Raw genomic sequence first — 22,150 nt, forward strand, 5'->3', positions numbered from 1 at the left:
AGAGAGCGGGCGGCGATAATAAGTAACCGAGGAGGGACTGAGGTCGGAATGCCAGGAATGTAAAACGCGAGGTCCCTCTGGGATCAAAAGCGTAAAACCACACGGGAGGGGGGAGGCTGCAATGCACTTTATCGCCACCAATGAGGAGTTCAAAAGAAGCACAGGACAGAGCATTTGAGCTTTGAGTCGAGGGGTTGGGAATAAATGCAAATTCAGAGTTTTCAGTGGCAGCGTTGGTGCTTGCTCTGTTTCTGTGTCTCTGAGGAGCCCGTTCAGTGGTGGAAGAAGTATTCAGATCATTGCATGAAGTAAAAGATGGAATACCACTGTGGAAAATGCAACAGACAAGTCCTGCAATCAGGTTTTGACTTAAGTAAAAGTACAGAAGTATCAGTAACAACATGTACCTAAAGTATCAAAAGTGGAAGTAGTCAAATTTGTACATGATGATATCTTTGGATCATATTTATACTGTATTAATCTCATTTTAGATATTCACAACTGCAAAGAAGTTCTTTTTGCCAGGATTTAGTTATATAGTTTCCATTGACTCTTAAGGTTACACTAGCATGAATTTCAGTAAAGTATTTTACCCATCATTAGTACATTTTATGGCTCTTTTTGTGAAACTCTGTTGGAAATGCTAAAAATTACAGACTAAACCTAAAATAAAGTCGGAGCTCTGATCTTTGTATAGTGATACGTTGACGTAAGCAGCACTTTAATAATGTAGTTGGTCAAAATGAGTTAATTTGGTGTATTTTATAAACTGTTAGGTATCTTTATCTATAACTGTTTCATGTTTAAAAACTTTATTAACCTCAATCTGACAAGTACCATTTATAGTTGTTAATAAATGGAGTAAAAAAATACAACCCTGATTACAAAAAAGTTGCAATGCTGTGTAAACCAGAACAGAATGTGATAATCTGCTCATCCTTTTTGACATATACTCAATGGAAAACAGCACAAAGACAATATATTTAATGTTTGACCTCATCAGCATCATTGATTTTTGTAAATATATGCTTCAAACAAGTTGGTACAGGAGCAACTAAAGCTCGGGAAAGATGTGGAATGCTCCAAAAACACATTTGAAACGTTCCACAGGTAAACGGGTTCACTGGTAACAGGTGATAGTGTCATGATCACGATTGGCTGTGAAAGGCTCAGTCGATCACAAGCAAGGATGGCGTGAGGTTCAACGCTTTGTGAGAAACTGCGTGGGCAAGTAGTCTAACAGTGTAAGAGCAACCTTTCTCAACTCGCAATTGCAAGGAGTTTAGAGATTTCACCATCTACAATCCATAATGTCATCAAAAGATTCAGAAAATCCCGACAAATCTCTGCACTTCATTGAATGCACATGACCTTCGATCCCTCAGGCGGCGCTGGCTGCATTAAAAAGCAACACGACTGTATAAAGGATATTACTCCATGGGCTCAGGAGCACTACGGAAAACCCTTGTCAGTGAATACAGTTCATCGCTCCATCTGCAAATGCAAGTCCAGACTCTACCATGCCAAGTGAAAGTGATACAAACTCAACATCCACACACGCCACCGACTTCTCAAAGTGGAAAACTGTCCTGTGGTCTGATGAGTCCACGTTTCAAACTGTTTTTGGAAATCATAGATGCCATTAAAAGGTGCATAGAGGTTTTTGGAGCAACATATGCTGCCATCCAGGCGATGTCTTCTTAATCCTTGCTTATTCCTTCAAGATAATGCCAAGCCACATTAAATATCTTGTTTTTGTACTGTATTCAGCTGAATATAAATTGTTTTCATTTATATTTTACACAGCATGCCAACTCTTTTGGAATCAGGGTTGTTGTGGAGTACAAGTATAAAGAGGCATTACATGGAAATACTCAAATAAAGTATTTCAAAATTGTACTTTTGAGTAAATGTACTTTAATTACTTAGATGTGTCTTTACTATATATATTTCAAATGTGTAATTCTGGGGAGGAATTCAAGTTCTGAGCATATACTGCAGGACACTATGGGTGAGTGAAGATTATTGTCTGTGCAAGTGTGTTAAAGCTGTGCATGCCTTAATTGTGTGTGTGTGTCGCTGTGTGGTGTGTGTGGCAGCTGTCCCCTGGAATCTGAGGTCCGTGTGTGCCCCATTACTACAAACACAGTGGCTCTTTGTACCCAACATCACACTCCACGGTGCAGAGCAGAGCCTGGAGTGCCACACATGGGCACCACTCGTCCTGCTGATTTACAGGTTCAAGTCTCAAACATGCTGCGGTTGTCGTCCCACTGAGACGAGGTCACACACAGAATCACAAGATGTATGGATGGACAGACAGTAAGAAAGATATTTACCCCCGGATTAGGTCATTTTATTGGTCATACAGCTCAATTTCTTCCTGCGTCTTGTCCAGATGCCACACCACAACAGTTTTCGACACGTGTCTATTTTTGTTTCCTTGATGAGATAAACTTTCTGCCTTGCAGGAGAAAGCAAATCTTTATGGCAGGCTTTATTTCTGTCCAAGCCAAAAGACAAGACAGAGCTATTTATTACCATCTTGGATCTAAGTGCCACTATGTTGAGGACTTTAGTCAGCGACTCTGACTTTTACTGTGGGCCCTTTAAATAGCAGAGATTTCAATCATAACACACCAATCATGTCTTTGGCCAGTGGAGGGAGAGAAAGAAAGGAAAAGGGAGGGTTGCAGATGTTATCCTGCTTCTACACAATCCCTCCAAACAAATATAGCAGAAAAAACACAACTTTGAATCTATAAAAAAAAAAAAAAGGGTGCAATCAAAGCACAACAGGCCACAGTAATTGATTGTTGTACAGTATGTGGCCGCTGGCCTCAGGCTGATTATCTCATCAGACCTAAAAATCTATAGGCCCAATGGGTCTGTATTGAACTGCTGATGGTATGTGTCCACAATCATCTCTCCGGCTCTTTCACTCTCCTTAATTAAACACACACACACACACACACACACACACACACACACACACACACACATTCCCGTCATGTCTCAGATGCTGTGTATTCTTAAATGGGCTCTTTTTTTAAAAAAAAAAAACACGCAGACACTGCGTCTCTGTGGGCGTCACTCACAAGGAGGCGACTGGTCAGCAAAGTGGAACATGTTTGCATTTCAGATCCACACTGTGAAGCAGCACAGTCTCCACCTTTTTAAAACTCTGGTCATGTCATTTAACACCACCTCACGACTTCCTCTGCTCCCTCCCTGTGAGTGTGTGTGTGTGTGTGTGTGTGTGTCTGTTGGTGGACAACGCCTCTGGCCATTTTGTCCTCCATTGTACCACACTTCCTCTGAACTTCCAAAGGAATGCAGGGCCGACCCTTTGAAAATTATGGACGCTTTCAAAAAGTCATTACAGGAGATGGACATCTTAAATGGTGTGCCACAAAAATTCTGACTGTCTGCGGCCCCAAAGCAGACAAAACTCCAAATTTCACGAGTTATTCCTTGTTTGTGCACAGAAGAGTGGCACCGAAGAATATCTGAGGACACCCTGCAAAATGAAGCACAATTGTGTTGTTGCTCTAAACAGTAAAATCATTTTGCTCTTGAGGTTTTAGTGGAAACACAAGCACAAATGAGGCAACAGTGAGAGTACTCAAACTACCAGTTACACAATTGGAAACAGTCTGACTCTAAATTTACTCATCTGAGCCGTGCACTTAAGTCAGTATAAAAATGCCTTTGTCAAAGGGAGGGAGACAGGAAGACATAATGTGTGTGTGTGTGTGTGTGTGTGTGTGTGTGTGTGTGTGTGTGTGTGTGTTAACAGAGTGGGATCCCTTAAAGCTACAAACTACTATTTCTCTTATTGTAAACAAGCTCTTTGATCAACTTTCTGCAACTTTACTGAGATCAAATTCATTGTTGGCTGGTTGCTGTTGGGACATTACGATATAATCAGATCTTACACTCACATTGTCGACTACACTACACTATTTTACAACTATCAGGAAAACAGATCACAAGGCTTAATGTCCATAAATTCATGAGATTATTCAGCTACTTATTATCTAGTATTTAATTTTAAGGAAAGAACCCAAAAAAGGTGATTTTGATGTTATTTGTTGACTGCAGGTGAAGACAAAGCTAACGGTGGACTGTGTAGGTGAGCATGAATTTCAAATTAAAAGGACAAAATTTAGGATTTGAACTGGAGTAAACATTAATTTTTAATTGTAAAAACACAAAGGTCTCACTGCCAAAAACTCAAAGAATATGTGCATGTATTCCAAAGATCCGACTGAACGGGTCTAAAATACAATAATGTCAAACTAAATTGCACTGGCAGAGCTTGACACAGCTGAATGTTGACCGTACTCATTTCCTTTATAATTTTTTTGATTACTATACAGGGATTTTTGAGACAAACAATATGAAAGACGAGTTCTCACAGTTTATTTCACGGGAAGCGTTTTTTCACAGTGACTAACACAAAGCCAGACGCACCATGAAACATGTGCATCAGTTTACCACCAGAAGGGATCTGTAACATTCAGTTGGCAACAGTCAAAACTTTCATAATCACATCTATTATTTGTCTGTTATGAGACTTAGTGTACAAAGCAGCTTTGTAGCCATCTGTATGTCCTATCCCCCTGATTATAATTATTATACAATATGTGGTTTCTGTTACTATGTGAATTTTCAGCAAATACAGGGAAAAGAGGACAAAGATGAGCAGTTTGAACCCCTAAACAGGGCTTAACACATCCTGCCTGTATGTACAGCCCAGAATATAAACACCACATACTGTTAAATGACTTAATGAATAAAGTGATTCTTATTTAATGATTGATTAATGGATGGAAAACAAATCATTTTGTATGCTGTATGTTGGCAACAGAGATTTCACATGTGCACCACAATTGTGGATACAGTATTTCAAAAACACTTGCTAACAGCAGCATTAAAGTATCAGCTGAAGGCAGCATCAGCCGGGTGTCTGGATTTAGTTTCAGACATAGATTCACGGCGTGTTTGCACAGTAAACCTGTAAAGTCTTTAATCAAATCACAAATATGCATGAGAAAGCTGCTGGAACGTGTTCACCCCGAGTGTCTGAATGAAGTTTTAGACCAGTGTTTGGAAGGTTGAGAGTTAATCAACAGGATATATATGATTTTTTTTCTTCACTCAACACATGCAGGACTTATAAAATACTTTCAACTGTACGGGAACCAACCGTTACATCTTAATGATCCCCCCCCCCATCCAAAGACGGTTTGCTACAGCTGAGGCGCCATGTTAAAATATGTACAGGACATGATGAAGACAGCTGTTACTGTTCTGTCATTGGAGAGCAGCAGTTGTTTCACCACATTAAGAGACTGAAGACAATCCATCCTCCAAACAGTGGAGGCAACTTAACAGGCTTGTAATAAATAGAGCCTACATCACACTCTTAAAATCTATTTTTTATGTATTTTACTCTGGGTTGGTTTAAAATTAGCTTAAGGCTTATATATCAGGACACATTATATGACCTGAAGGCTGTTTGACCTGTCAGAGACTTTTGATTTATATGAAGACGAAACAAGAAGATGTTTCACTCTGTGTCTCTCTTTTAATCTCTCTTTATCTTAAAGTCTGTAGATAACTTTGGACTCATGGATGATCAGAGACTACGATGTCTGTTTCTGGCTGGAGTTAAAGGGACTGAGTAGCACAGGATGCATGTTATAGTGTTGGACTGTGTGGGAAAGAATGACACAGAATAGCAGACAAGGTTATCTGATATGGCAGGATTGGACAGGAATGTAACTGATAGTGTTGGAAAGAGCGGGATGGATTCCTCTCCTTGGCTCTCACATCCATGGCCGGCTTCCTCATTCACACAGGACACAATAGACAAGGACAAGGTGCACTGCAGTCAAAGCGGTATCCTGTTCTCAGGAAACCACTGACGACCAGCTTCCCATGTATTCGTATTTCGCAATCAGCGATGCCAGATGAAATTATGTCGAGGCAAGCAGGCGAGCATGATCTGACCTAACTCCTCTCTGACACCTTAAGAGCAAAAGAAAAGAAAATAAATAGCCTATTGGTTGCCTATTTATATAAAGCGAAGAGTGGAGAAATCATTGCGTGTTGCAGCAAGTCGTGCTGCGTTCAAGGGAATTTCCAGACGTTCACAGCAAACAGACTTCAGACGTGAGTCACAAGAGATGAATCTGTGAAGTGTGCAAAGATGACAAAACAGATGTGTGGTGCAGTCATAGCCTGGGCAGGTTTTGTTGTATTGACTTCCACAGATGATTGAAAGGGGCTGAAGGTAATGAATCAGATTCTGTGCCTGTCGCCTAAAACCTTAAAGCAAACGTTCATCATTTTGGGTGATAACACTTATTTGTTCAGAACTAGATGAGAAAATCAATGCCACTCTCAAGTGTGTATGATAGATATGAAGCTGCAGCGAGCAGCCAGTTAGCTTAGCTTAGCATAAAGCGTAGAAATAGAACAAAACAGCTCATAAGGCCCTGCTAAAACAACAAGTTATTATATAGCACTTCAGTTTTTGTACTAAACAAAATTTTGTCATGTTTGGACTGAGCTAGGCTAGCTGTTTGCCCCTGTTTCCAGTCTTCATGCTAAGCTAAGCGTGTCTGGCTGTATGAGAGTGGTACGGACCATCTCATGTAAGTCTGGACAATCACATGATTAAGCCCATTTTCCAAAATCTTGACCATTTACCCATTAATTCTACAGTGTACCACTGAGAACATCTTACAATAGTAGTGGATGTTATACAAAATGAAAATCATGATTTAAATTTCTGTCTTTTAATTGTGTATGTTGACCCCAACAGAGTGCATTGTTCAGGTGTGTTTTCAAAGCGACCACATGTCTCAACCCCGTCTGTCTGCAGAACTGGAAAATCCACATTTTTCTCCTCAGTCATGATATCTGAGAAGTCTTCTGTTGTATTGTGCTTTGCCGCAGCGTTGCCAGTATCAAAAGGCGAACAGAGGGCTAAATTAAGATGTGCTCTATTTGACTGGAAGCTTTCAAAGTACACTGCTTTTAGAAACTTTTATTGACCTCTGCTGGCAAGTGAACGACTGTAGCATTAACCAAAACAGCACACTGCGGTCTGTAATTTTAGCAAATAGTAGTCACAAGTCAGCTGTACAACAGAGAGGAGCAAGCTAGCTAATTAGAGCAGATATCCAACAGAAATGGCTGCCAAAACTAAGAATACAGATGGTATGTGAGGTTGGAAAGGCAGAAATCTCCCTGACCTGGTGAACTAATAGTCGAGGTATTCAAAAACAATCCTATTCGGCGTAGATTTTATGGGAATTTTGTGCAGTTGGGTAATGAAATGCTTACATGTTGCACCTTTAACACATGAGATTTACATGTTGACATTGCCATGGCAACTTTACTGTTTCTTTCTGTTTCAAAACACTGAATATTTGGCCTCTGCTCTCAGACGTATTACTCATACAGCGCTGAGGGCAAATAGCTGAGTGTCACTGTAATGATGTTCCCTTTTCCATTTTCTTCCCATCCGCTTATTTCTCCTGACTCTTTTCTCTCACTTCTCTCTGAGCTAAAGCAGAACTACACACATATGCTTTTCCTAAGTTAACTGTATTTCTGGTATGTGACAGGAATCTTGACAGGTCAAGTGTCAAGATGGAAAACAGGTCATAAAGTTGTATAACAAGAGAAGACTGCCAGGGGCTTGCAGCCAGACAATAAACATTTCAGTTTTCTGTTTAAGCGACCAAGATTGAGCCGTTGCTGATAGCCCTCATTTATCTGTGTCTCAGAGCAGAAAAACTGGCCTTGAGTCACAAAAGAGATCCTCTTAAAGTCTCAGTCATTTCCCATCTTCAGGGTGAAACCACACTGAGCACGACTGAGGCATCGCTCGGAGGCCCTTTATAAATACCAGCCCGAGCTGCCCTTTAGAGGTGTGAAAACATTTTGCAGACTTCTGCCCCGGAGACAACATGCCTATACCGCAGACGAATGACACAGCAATAAGCCATGACACCCTGTCCTAAAACAGCCTTCCATCCCGGCGGTCGGCTGCCATCCTGGGAGGTCACCAGAATGCCAGTCATTCATTCGGGGCCCAGCATGTGTGCCCCCAGCAAATAGCTGTGCTCCTCTGCTGCTGAGGCTGCACATAGCATGTGATCTGATGGCTGGCTTTGGCCGGCGGCACGGTGGAAAGAGAGCGAGAGAGAGAGAGAGGGGGCTCTGTGTCTGTATACGGTGCTCAGCAGCTCTGAAAATGTACCAGGGGCTTTCCATGGTCCAGAAGCAATGAGGGGAATGTGGGCTGGGATGGTGAGTTGGGAGGCATTGTGGGGGGTGTGTGTGAGGGTTCACTTCAGGGTGAGAGGAGAGGGGGAGCAGGTAGGTGATGGATGAACAGGCTGGAGGGGGTCGGACGTGACGGAAAGATGGAAATTTGATGGAGGTAGATTTGAGCCCTCAGCTCTACAGTAATGTGATTCTGATGTTACAGTTGACAGTTTTACCCCAGTCTGGCACGCAGAACAGCAGGGCAGATTCTCAATGTATGACATGTCAAAGCTTTCATTATTTTTTAAAGGAGGATGTTTACATTCATTCTGCAGGTGTAACACGATCAACAGACACCGATCTATTCTGTAGAATGCCTTTTTACTTAGTCACTACTGAACTATTTGCACTCCCACATCTGCCATGCTGACATTGTGCAATAATAGTGTTTATTAAATGACATTGTGCAACACCCCATGGTTGTATTGTGCAACATTAAACACTAAGCTGTCAGACTTGGTGCACTTACTGGATGCACTCCATATCCCTGACTTGAGTGTATAAAATTACACCCTTATTACCATTTTGTTTGATTGCACTACATTTATAGTGTACAGGTGGTAAGAAATTAAAGGAAAAGTGGAGAATCATAACAAAACCACATGTCAAGATGTACAAAAGGTGTTCTTGCAGCTCATGCTGGTCTTACTGAGACACTCCAGTGCTGGTCAGACTCCTCTGTTGTACCTCCTAACATGTGATTTACACGACTTCATGTCAGAGCAAGAAGATGAACAATTTCCATTTTGATCAAATCCTTCTTTTTTATCATTTGTTATAAATCTTTTGGTTTTTTTTGTTTGTTATTAAACTGTAACTTTTGTTGTTATGTTTTCAGATGCCATTTAACTATTATTTTCTTGGTATAGCTGGTGTCACATTACCTCAGCTTGATTGTTTGGCACTGGGAAGAAGTTAATGATTTTTTTTTTTTTTTTTTTTGCCTATTGTGCAAATCAAACAATTTCTTAAAGTGCCAGCTGCAAAAATCCATTATTCTTCGGATGTCTTCCAGCTTTTGGTGTTACTACCAGTAACTGATGATGATTCAGCTGTGAGATATGTTAATGGTTGCAACTCAAGGGCTGGATGTGTCTGCTGACACATAAAGACTCTATTGTGTCGAGTAAAAGAAACTCATTGTCTTATTTTACACAGACTGTCTATTTTTAAGGCTGGGGGGGTGGGGGGGGTGGGGGGGCAGCGCGGGGGGAGACTCAAAGAGCCAATAATACAAAATGGAAAAAGAAAATCATTTGAATCTCTTTAAAGTTAATGAACAGTCACATTGTGCATTGACCCAGATAGATAAAGTTGTCAGTGGATCAGCTGTGGAGATCATGTTCGTGGAAAACAGACAAAATCAGTAACATGTTTTTGATTTGATGACAGAACATCGTTGTCTGTCTCTCGCTCTCTTTCTGTTATCGGCTTGTTTTATAAAGCATCACACTGATCTGACATCATCACTTGACCAAAAACATATCTGTACTCATCTCACAAATTACATCTGTAACTTTGTTCAGATCCCTTTCAGAGCCTCATTGAGATACAGATAAAAACTCAGTGTTTCAGCTAAATCGACGACCCACTTAGCTGCTAGAATGACTAACAAGTGTAACAACTGATTCACTCTGAAAGACACTTGACAAGAGACACAGCTTTATATTGTACTGTAGTTCATTTGCTTGAATTTCCTCAGATTCAATGTGAATTATCCTGACATTAGAGTTTCCAAACACACCATATGACACTGAGGTCATCTCTGTGCTAACATGACCTCATTTCAGCTAAACAAATAAGATGAAGGCCTTGGTGTGCAGTTTGGGTCAGCCTGATGCAGGGATGTGACCTTTAATATTTGGAATAACAATATAGAATTCAAGTAGATTTTAAGTCACCCAATTTCTGACTTTAAGGACATTTTGATTTGATTTTGCATTGTCAAATAACTGAGCATGTTAGCTAAATGCTAAACAGTGGTCTTGCTTTTAGCATATGTCATAATTTCACTTGAGGGAGCTGACCAAAAGTTAGACTACAAAAACTCATCTTAAAATAAGTTAAATTAAGTGCCACTAGAACAGAATATTTTAATTTACCAAGATTTTTAAAACAAGTAAAAGTAGTCTCAAAGAGGCCACGTTATCTTCAGTTTAGTGCAGCCAGACTAAAAACAAGCACATTTGTGTGGATACGAAGAAATTCGGACTTTGACAAAGCAGTTTTGAACTTGTCAGTGTTGATCAAACAACTTCATTATCCTGGAAACTCTGCACTGCACTGAAATCACTGGCTGTACCTGCGACACCACTGCCCAGTTCACAGTTGACAGAGAAATTCTGAACATCTGCCGGCCTTCATTTCTCCTCATATAATTCTCACTCGGGTGATCACAGGAGACGCTGTTAGCACTGCTGTCCCAGAGGAAGAATGCAAACACACGAGAAGCTCTTCCAAGAATTCCCAGTTGAGGACCTTTCTGGAATGTCCTAACGAGCCTTCTCCGCTGTGTTTACAGTTCCAGACCGATGGCAACCCTGCAATCTACCCTGCCAGCGTATCATTATCTGGCCTCTTCAGGGGACACACGCAGAAACGGAGAGTTAGAGGAGCTTTCTAACCAAAGGTTTTAGATGCTTGTCTTCAGAGCTGACCATATTACTCTAAACAGCTGGGGGGAGGCAGAGACGAGAGGCAACCACAGACGGTGACCTCATGAGTTTTAATAAATTGCTCTGAATCACTTCAAATTAGGGGGATCTCTCAACAAGTAGCTCGATGCTGGGGAGCCGCTGTCTCGTCAGATTAATCTTGGTGTGTTGTGGTTACTCGCCGTGGTGGTTCTTGGCCGCGCGGTGAAAAAGAAAAGGCACCTGTTCATTGTGAAGCCGAGCAGGGTGATCACTGTTTTTGACTTCGGTGTCAGGTTACAGATTGAACATCACTCAAGCCAGGAAGGAAAACTGACCTTGACATTTTCTTCACATCAGGAGAGAGAAGAGAGCAAATGTTTCTTGGCAGAACGGGAAAAGCATGTGACACAGCTGTGTTGGTGGTGTGAGTGTGTGTGTGTGTGTGTGTTGGCACTGTGTTCACCCCCAGCTAACAGCGTGTTCTGATCTACTTCAGTGAGATCAGGAACACAAATAAGAAGTCAGACTTTATTGACTTCTGTTCACTCTTATGTAACACAAGAATGTTGGAACCGAACCATTTCACTAAACCTAAATCTTATCTTCCCGTCTGGCTTGTTTGGATTTAGAGCCCAGCTGGCAGTGGTGAAAATACGATAATAAAATTATACCACAATGTGAAAATACTCCATCACAAGTGAAAAACTGTGTCCAAAATGTTTCTTAAAGGTCCACTGTGTAGGATTTAGAGGGATCTATTGGCTGAATTAGCATGATCTAATATCCATAATTATGTTTTATTGGTGTACAGTCACTTGAAAATAAGATTATTTCCATTTTAGTCCCCAGTGTTGCACCACCATGTTTTTACAGTAGCTCAGAATGGACAAACCAAACACCGGCTCCAGGGCGCCCCTTTCACATTTGTCAAGGCCACGCCGGGAAAGGGTGAGGCAAGAGGTGTTCAGTTGGTTGCAATCTGCAACCTCACCACTAGATGCCACTAAATCCCCTACACACTTCAAGTAAAAGTGTAAAAAGATTATCAGCGAAATATACTTGTATCAAAAGTCAAAGTACTGTCCTTGTACACTGGTCCTTCTGTGTGTTCACAAATTAATGTGTAAACAGCATTTTAATGTTTTAGCTGGTGAAGAATGAATGAATTTACATTATGTGCAATATTATATTTATGATTACAGTATCTACAAAGTGACTGTGGCAACTATGACTAATGTAATCTAAAAGAAATTTAAAGTAGCTTAAGATTGAAATACTTTACATCAGCGTCTGTTTGCAGGTCTTGGGGAGCACCACTGTGTCACTGAAAAAAAGTTGTATGAAGCCTTTTTGTGTCTTCAGAGGGAGCTGTATCAAATCTGATCAGTTGCCTCATGTGATGTCACTTGAGTCAGTGAAGTTCAGGGCTGAAGCATCTCTGCGTGAAGCTAGCTTCTACATTCGCCACTTTATCCAAATGAACTGTCAATAATACTTATAACAAACACTGAGACAAAACAACATGATAAGCCCGTACAGTACAAAGATCACTCTACATCACATGATCACCTCTTGGAGAATCAAAATAATCAATAAAGCAGCTGAACATCACCTAACTGACAATTAAATGGATGGATGTCTCTTGTTTGTTAAGTAAATAGAAACCTTCTTCAAATCAAACACTTTCTGCAGTCAAAGCCATCATTGCCTGATAATTTAAAGTTCATGAGCTGTTATTACTCAGCGGTTCAAAGAAGTAACACTTTCTGCTCTGAAACCTTGTGCCAAGATAATAGAGGGCCTCTCACAGTTTCCTGTCCACAACAATAGTTTGGACAAAGAGCGAAGGGTCCTGACTGGAAGTCGCACAGTCCTCACCTCTCTAGAAACCCTCAGACCATCGGTGGCCCGGCAGGAACACAACCTGGACAGCTGCCCTCATTTACACAGTGCCAAAAAATGTGAAGAGAGGATGCCCAAAGTGTGGGAATTTCACCTATCACATTTTTCCAGAAAGAATTCCCGGCCTGTGACCAACAGAGGCGTAACAGGATGTGTGTGTGTGTGTGTGTGTGTGTGTGTGTGTGTGTGTGTGTGTGTGCATGTGCGTGTGTGAGGAATTTAACCTTTTCACACTGACTCTTACTAAAATTATTCTTTTTCTGACTCTTGCTCAATCATTTGCCACACATCTGAGAAACACTCAAAATAAATTCAAAAATATTTATTCATCAGCCTTTTAATTCCAACAGGTCAACACGGATGAAACTTGTTGAATGTGTTTCATATGAGCCAAGCAGAAAAGGCTCCAGGAAGTTACTGGAAGTTACTCAACCCCTCGAAACGCCAGATTTTTCAATTCTGAATTTGTGGTTTTTGTATGGATTAAACACGAAGCATGTTAATTAGTGAGCTGTAGAGGTGCTGTTGCTGGATTTTGTTACCGTTGGACAGAGGCAAGCTAGCTGTTTCCCCCTGTTTCCAGTCTTTGTGCTAAGCTAAGCTAGCCGTTCCTGTGAGTGTGGTATCAGTGCTCTTATCCAACTCTTGGCATGAAAGCTAGTGTAGACATAATTCCCAAAATGTCGAGCTACTTCTTTATAACAGCGTTTGGTGAAAGTGCATGCATGATGACAGAGACCTTACACAGCATACAAGTCATGCTTTAGATAACCTTTGTGACATTTTGGCCTCATTAGACATCACAGGAATGCAGTGCGTCAGGAAATAAGATATGTAAGATAAGAGAGGAGATATGCTGCAGCAGAGGTGATGAGCAAGAATCAGGCCCAGAACACAGTGAAGTTAGTACATGACTCTGAAATACTCACCCAATGTCTATGTAAGATTTTGAAGCAGTGCAAAGAAAAACAGTTAGAAGAGCCATATGGCAGGTTTGGTCCTGCATTCATAATTGCACTTAAATAGAAGTATTAGGAGCAAAATGTTGAGTATGAGTATCAAGAATAAAAGTGTCTCTACTAAAACAGTACGATGGCCCTTTTCAGAGTGTTGTGCTTTTACTGATGCATCGGTATGTGTAATGCAGCATTTTAATGTTGCATCTGGTTGAGCTGATGTTCATTTAAATCTGTATATATCATATGCTTTGTATTTGTATTTGCTCTTCTGGGTAACTACAGATGTCAGATAAGTGTAGTGGAGTCAAAAGTACAATGTAATGAAGGAGAAGCATAAAGTAGCATAAACTAGTCGAGTCCAAGTTTCTTAAAATTGTATTAAAGTGAAGTACTTGAGTAGTGCTCTTTGCCATGATGACCTACATCCAAACATATTTCGTTCATGCTCCATGTAGTTTTATGTAACTTATTTGTGTTGGAAATAGTTGTGACAAATTCCTGTAGCTCTGATGAAATCTGGGCGACTCCCACTTCTCCACACACACAACCATTGTTTGGTGAAGGGAAATACTTCTTCTTATCACACTGTGATGGCTATTTGGGAATCATGGTTCACTGACACACTGTAAAGAATAACTGACAGGGTTTCACCACATCAGTCAGAGATGGATGCCACCTAGTGGTGAGAAGGTCTTTGCCCTTTTTTCCTTTTGAACATAGAGGGAGCTCTTGGGATATTATATCAGGTTTTCCATGTGGTCTCTCAAGAGGTATGCAGCTCGAATCAGGAGAAAGCTGTCTGATAGTAAAGCAGGAGTCATGTTTGAAACCTGCAGAGTAAAGGAAATAATGTGAGAAGATTTTCATGCACAAAAATCCCCCTCAGCCAGAGCAGACTGCAGAATGAGAACAATCCTTCGGACACAACTTAAAGATCTGAGTGTGCTAACTTCCTGATATTCATACACACCTTGACAACAATTTATGTAAGATTTATTGTTCTCATGGCATTAATTCTTGTTTGATTTTCATCCTCCATATCTTTGGCAAATATAATAATAATATATATAACAATAAAGTCTCTTTGTCAGTGATGTTGCTTTCTCCGCGAGGACGCAGAGCCCTCGAGTATGCAGGATGTTTCATGAAGCACTTAGAAAGTGGGATTCATAAACAAACAGAGAGACACGCATGCAAAGATACACACACTGGAAGGCGCAAGTTTCCCATCCTCTGTTTTGGGCCTGCTGGAGCTGGGAGCCATGGCAACCAAATACCGAAGGAGAAAAATGTGTGCGCTGCCTGGCTGAGCTCCATCCCTTTGGCAGTCATGCTTAAACTCTCGAATCCCATGACAAAAACAACATTCCACATCTAAGTGATAGTCTTCAAGGAATTCCTGTTAAACAGCGGCATTTCTCAGTGTGCATACCTCATCGTATTGAAACCATCTGGTGTAACGTGTGAATGTGAATTCTTCTACAGGTCCACACAGCCAGAGACACATTTCTTTGCCTTTCTGCACACATGTGGAAGTTTGCGTTGTCTATTTATTGCCTATACTGTAAATGATTGTGCAAGAGTGTGCATGTCTGTCAAAAATGAAGTGCCGGATGTCCCAAAACTTTTTAGGTTCTGAGTCCATCTCTATATAACATTTCAGCCTTAAAGCACTTGATTTAGCTTCCAGTAACACTGCTGAATTGCTGAATTGCTGTTCCCTATGAGCCAGAGTGCAGCCTCAGATCCTGCTGGCTGTTCTTAAGTCCTGGTTCAAGACTAAAGATGAGCTGGTTTAACAGTCAGGGCCCCTCAGCTGTGAACTTGCTGCCTGAAGATCTTAAAAAAGAAACTTTTTATTAATGCTAGCACACTGCGTTATATCCAACATGTCTTATCTGTTTTATTATTATTATGGTTTTTATCTTATTTGCCTCATTGCAGTCCTGAAATGATTTAATCCTGCTTCAAAGTAATTGTAGCTGCATAAATAAAGTGTATTATCATCATCATCATTATTGCTATTACCCTGCTTTCCTCATGATACTCATTCATACACATATTCACCACAGCCTGCAGTGTGTTAGACCAGTTAGCAAAAGTTTGGCCTGAGCAGAGACGTTCAAGGCTCACTGCCAGCCCTCCCACATCAGTGCTGACCCCATGTCCTACCTGACCTGATTAGTCCTATTCAGCCGTCCTGTGATGCTACACACACACAAAGACGTGGATGATTTTAAGTATGTGCACTCTGCTGCTGCGCTGCGAGAAATTCAGCTAAAAAACTGAAAGTAATTTCAGACATTCTCCATTGCTCCTCTGTGCAGTGTGTGCGTTTTGTGAATAGTGAGTTACTTCTCTGTGTCTCTATGAACTCACGATTTAAATCTAAAATCTGTAGCTTGAAAAGATGCAGTGTTTTCACTTATCAAATGTTAAAATAATACCAAGAAAAATGTAAAATCAAACACTATTAGACATTTATTGCAGGTACAGCAGGAAACAAGACAAAAAAGAGAATAATCTCCACTACATTCACTGATGTCTGTTTAATTAGCATGTACGTCATTGTGATTGTGCAGTATAACTGAGAGCTCATGTCTGTCACTGGTAGCATCCTTGAGAGTCTGGAAGAGGCTGAGAGATGTTGTGGAAAGCCCACTGTAAGATGCCATCAATGGACCCCGGCTGAGAAACAAAAAAGCAGGAAAAAGGATGACATCATCTGGCAAACCTGCATGATGTCAGTGACGATGATGATATCACACAGCAGCAGCAACTGTTTACCAGATTGTTACTGGAGTCCTTGAATTGTATCAGGTTATGTTTTTAGTTTTCAGGAACATTTTCATTTGTAGGTCCCTCAATTTGAAGAATATTCTTGAAAAAGAAGTCATAAATGGCCATCTTGTTAAGAGCTGAGTGTTCTTTTAGAGCAAAACCCTTTTAACATCTAGGAGCAGGTGCTCTAAATTCATCTGAGTACAGTATATGTAAAAAAAAAATAATGTGCAAAGTTATATAGTAAAAACACAAAGTAAAATTAAAATGCATTTGTACAACACTGCGAGACTTCAGCATCTGTGCCCAGATTTCTCTTGCTTCTCTCAAACTTCAACACAAACAATAGCATGACTCACTGCTCTCCATCACTCTTCAAGGCTGCATTTTAGTGCAGCCATCTTGCATCTGACATGCTTGTGCTTATAATCATATCATGTCTGTGGTTAAATGAGCCTCACTCACATCTCCCAGGATAGAGTCCAGTTCATCTTTATGGAGGATGGACTCGGGGACGGAGGAGCTCTGATCATGACCGAGTGTATTTTGAGCCACTGGGGCGAGCTGGACACACACGAAGCAGAGATTACACAGATTATGCTTTGTCATATTCGGGTAATGGAGGTGTATATATTATTTGTACACACACAGGCAATTTAAACTGTACACACATGCAGACACACCTGTAAGCCTCTGGACTCAGCCTCCTTCTCTGCAGAGCTGCTCCAGGGCCTGGAGCAGGACGAGCAGATGGATCTCCCTCTAGCAAACACACAGATACTGCGAGTGAGTCAGACTGTTTTTTTTGTTTTTTGTTTTTGTGGTGGATAATGTTACTGTCAATCAATACGTGACTTCCAGCACTCAAGAGGATTACAGAGGAAGAGGTTCAGACCATTTCAGATGGCAAACTAAACAGTTTAGATGGGACATGGGCTCTTTATGTAAAGCCTATTATCCACTGATTTTCTCTTTAAGATTAAGTGACATTTCTAAAACAGCAAAAAGAATTGAGGTAATATTCTACTAAAAATAACAAAGGAAATCTTAAATATTCATTCATTTCTCACATGGAAGTGCTTACAGTCAAATAAGTGATGCTGCAAGAGATTGTCACATGGATTTACGTTGGTTTCATCTGTCGTCTTTGTCCCTGCTAGCATTTTATAATATCATTGATCTTCATTTACAGTATGCAGTATACTGTATACCCAGCTGCAGTTATCCATTAACGATCCATTAATCACCATTAGCAGGATATTGATCACTGTAAGCACACACTCTTAATGCACATTGTTGATCAATACAACATAAACAGGAATCCATGAGAAGGAGCATATGTGCACAGTGATGCAAAGGTCACACTGAGGCTGAGATTTGTCAAGCTTGTGTGACGTATACACATTGTCTCATCATGAGTGTATGCCAGATAATACAAGGATGGAAGAAGAGGAGTGGATGTCTTACTTGGAGAAGTGGCAGTGTGCATGGAAACGCCCCAAACACTGCAGGCAGTGAGTCAGGTCTCCTCCTGCCAGGTGACAAACACCACACACCTCCCTCATACTGACCAGCTCTCCACCCGAGCACTGCGTACACATTTTATTTATTTTAATAGGACTGTTGCGGTGAAGTACAAAGGGAGTAAAAGCAATGCAATCATAAATTTAAAAAACAGATACAAAGAGATCAAGTCAAGGCTGCAGAAAGACGAGCAGGATATCATCGAATGTTTACCTGGTTTCTACCACTGGACCCATTCATAGAAGCAGTAACACTGGTGACAGACGAGGATGACAGCGGGGTGAAGAAGGAAACATCTAGGATGGAGTTACTGGAGCTTGTGTTTGTTTGCTGCGGCTGGACAATGATTTGCTGTAATATGAAAAAAAACTTGACTATATAATGCCAAAAAATAAGCTTTCCAGACTTGACTGTTTACATTTTAACACACAAACACAAACTCAAACACATGAAATACAAAAATGAACTCATACATATTCCACATGAATAGTCTATGTAAATTTCCTTATGTCGTATCCTACATATACTTACTTGTAAAGGTACTTGGGCTTTCTCTCTTTTCACTATTTTGCCAGAGCACCACTCACACTGCCAAGGGCCACTGAGGATTAAAAATGTAGTGTGACATTAGATAGATAGATAGATAGATAGATAGATAGATAGATAGATAGATAGATATTTAAAACTTGTATTTCTCACCTTGGTATGGATGTGAGTGGAGGATCCAGGCAAGTGAGATGAAACGCTTGAGGACAGCCATCACAACAAATCAGCTCCCCTCCGTCCTTACACACTGCACACTCATCATCATTATAGTGAAACTACGCTCACAGAGATATGGATATATAAGACAGAGTAGATATACGCAGGCTCAAAGACAGGTGACTTTGAATGAGTGGATCCTCTACCATGCCTGTGGTTGTCTCCCCCTTGTGGTGAAAGGTGTTCTGAGCAGGTTTGGATTCTACGTTTATCTCCTCTGACTGACCACAAGAGTAAAATTCCCCACCAAGTTTTCTGCACTTTCTGGCTGTTCCTGCTGAATGACACGTGCTTTTGATCTGCTGGTAATGCAGGACAGTTTTATCAATATCGAGCATAAAAAAACAAAACACAGATACTCACCCAATGGCTGATCTTCTGAGCCAAGCACCTGTTTGATATGGATCTGCTCTCTGGCTTCATGTCTGACTGGCGGCTCAGTTGAGGGGGCACCAGAGGGCGAAGACAGAGCGACTGGTCTCTGCACTGAGGAGGAAACCATCTGAACACCTGTGGCAGAGCAAAGGTCAAACGTGTCTGTAGTATTAAAGCATTGTCTGTGTGTATTTTAAAATATCTTTGATTTGTAATTACTCTTTCCAGATGTTAGCTGTGGGGCTGCAGCTTCACTCTTCACTCTGTAAAGCTTCACTTTACCCCCTGGAGAAAACATAAGAAGACACTTTTTATTCATTAGTAATCATATATTTTGTTAATTTTTTTCACAGACAGAGAGGACAGAGGCAGATGAGACATATTAAGGAAATGGAACCTGATCCGTCACTTGTCTTGGCATGATATTGTGGGTGCTGATTGTGTGATTTTAACCCTCTGTCCTCGTGGCTCCTCTTCTTGATGTGGGGTGTTTTGTGGCCACCGGAGGATCTCTTCTCACTTCGAGAACCTGCTGCATCCCGTCCTGTCGACAAAATGTCAGCATTGATAGAATAACAAAGAATGAACTCACATTGTAAATCGTTCTAAACGTCTTAGACACTCGTAGACAGAGAACTCGGTCCTGAAAGCAGGACAGGTCAGAAAACACCGTACACCGGTGTGTTGTAATAAAGCTATTCAATTAAATAAGAAATTATGTTCAGAAGTATGATGATGATATAATGGACAATACCTCACTCACCACCCTAGAAAATGCAGCTCAGTCATTTGGAATGATTGAACTGACAAATATTTTGGTGAAACCTGAACAGGACATACTCGAGTGCAGATTAGTGAGCAGCGTCTGCAGCTTGGGGTAGCTGTCCAGGTTGTAGTCTTTGGACAAGTTGCTCCAGAAAGCTTGGATGGTAGATCTGCTCTGCTCCAGGACCCAGGACAGGAGTGAGTACATGGCCTTGTGGATGCCCTCTCTGCTGTCCTTCTCCAGAGTGTCCTATGAAAACAACGAGAGGTGTAATGAATAAAACCATACATTCCTGCAAATACATGTTGAATTATAAACGAATAATTCAATGAAAAACGTCCTAGTTCTCAATGCAAATGCTTGTAATTAAAATAGTAAAACTGCTGACATTACCTTCAGTCGTTGGTCAGTGATGATGTTTTTGTCCGCCAGACCATAGACGAGAGGGAAAGGGTCGTCCACAGCCATGGCTATATCCGTCCGCAACTCCCTCAGCAGAGAGCGGAGGTTTGTGTCCCTAAAAGCGTCCACTCTGGACATGATCCGCCTTGTGTGCAAATGAGATCCAAAGTGACCCAGACCCGAGAGGACTTGAGATCATACCAGAGGTATTTTGGCTGAAAGAGGTGTGTCCTTCGCAGAGAAGGAAATATTGTACAGGTGCATTGCTTAATGATGGCTGAAACTATCCGGTGTTTCTGCTTTTAGTCGATGCAGATATATCACTATATACCGCCATGCATATGTACTGGGATTTTCAGAAACTCCACATTAAAGGCTTCACTCGTCAAACAAGGCCACCCTCAACCTCTTGTCTCTGTGGGGTTCATCTGTCCACTAACAGCACTAACTGTCTGCCTGCCTGCTGACCCCTCAGGGGGATCGAATGACATGCTGTCCATCCAGGGGAATACCTGTTTTCTTACATCAGGTGAGCTGAATGTAAGCGACCTGACGAGTCACAGCGACAGTTTCCTCTTAAAAGGTTCTTTCCACTTCAACTTCCCCTTAACTATCAGGTTTTCAGACACTGACTCACCACAGGGACCTCAGGATTTGTGCAACAGGCAGGAGGAAATTAACACTGCAAACAATCAACTGATTGACAGATTGGTTTTGTTGGTATAAAGTCTGGGCAGCAAAAAAAAGTCTTGGGCAGGTTGTGATAACGTGAACTTCTTTTTGTACCATGTGAGTGGTGGGCTATCTGGCTAAATTCCCACTGGCATATCTCTTCATTCATTATAAGGCCAGGAGACAGTAGTTTGTTTAATCCGTACAAAAGTGTAAAAATGCCACGTAGTAGTTGTGCAGGATTATTTTTGGGCAGCAGTGACTTACCGGCAGTCAGTGGAGAATCCAGATTTCGTCGTGTTTGTACAGAGGCAGGGTATTTCCCCGTTTTCAGTCTTTATGCTAAGCTATTTGTTTTACTGCCTCCTGCTTCACTGAACGGACAGATATGAGAGTTGTACTGACCTTCTCATACAAGTCAGGCAAAAAGTACACTTCCCAAAATGTTAAATAGTCATTAAACTGCCTCTGTTTCTTCCTAATAAGAATATCAACATGAGATATGCAAGAATTGAACTGTATTATGTAATTAGTTAGCTCATTAGATGTTAGGCTAAATGTTAGCCAGTCAATCAGTTAAAATTCTACCAGCTAATGTTAACCAACAACTGAAAATGTCCATCTCCCTGTAATGTAAACATAATATAAATGTGGGTCATAAAGCAGAATAATTATAAGTAATGTAGAAAAAGGTCTACAAGTTTGCTTTCACTCACTTGAAAGATAAAAGATATTCAATTTCAAGAAAGTATCTCAGCTAATGAATAAAGCTAACCAATATTAGCCATACCAGTAAGTCATTAGTAACTCAAGTTACTAATGCTAGCCGCCTTAAAATTTTGTTAAAAAGTGAGTTGTGAGGATGATTATAGTCTGGACATGTTAAACTATTCCATTAAAATTCCAGTACTAAAATTATAAAAAAGATCTCTTCTATTTCACTTTGTTGACTGTAAATGCTACATGGATGTAAGACTGTGTGTAAGAGGTAACATTTTTCGATTCAATCAGTAAAACTGAAG

General features: G+C 40.9%; 1 protein-coding gene across 1 annotated transcript; it reads right to left on the bottom strand.

The window, feature by feature from the left end:
- Positions 1–16,311: 16,311 nt before the first annotated feature.
- Positions 16,312–20,750, bottom strand: aire (autoimmune regulator). Its single transcript, XM_076745065.1, has 12 exons — positions 20,448–20,750; positions 20,129–20,303; positions 19,686–19,832; positions 19,508–19,573; positions 19,125–19,423; positions 18,851–18,972; positions 18,683–18,752; positions 18,365–18,502; positions 18,095–18,216; positions 17,311–17,407; positions 17,093–17,191; positions 16,312–16,534 (listed from the first exon to the last, which is right to left on the bottom strand). Exons 1-12 carry the CDS (start codon positions 20,592–20,594, stop codon positions 16,451–16,453), a joined length of 1,566 nt encoding a protein of 521 aa, XP_076601180.1. The 5' UTR covers positions 20,595–20,750; the 3' UTR covers positions 16,312–16,450.
- Positions 20,751–22,150: the final 1,400 nt, after the last annotated feature.

The sequence above is a fragment of the Chaetodon auriga genome, chromosome 12 (genome assembly GCF_051107435.1).
Source record: "Chaetodon auriga isolate fChaAug3 chromosome 12, fChaAug3.hap1, whole genome shotgun sequence".
In the NCBI taxonomy this organism is placed as follows: Eukaryota; Metazoa; Chordata; class Actinopteri; order Chaetodontiformes; family Chaetodontidae; genus Chaetodon; species Chaetodon auriga.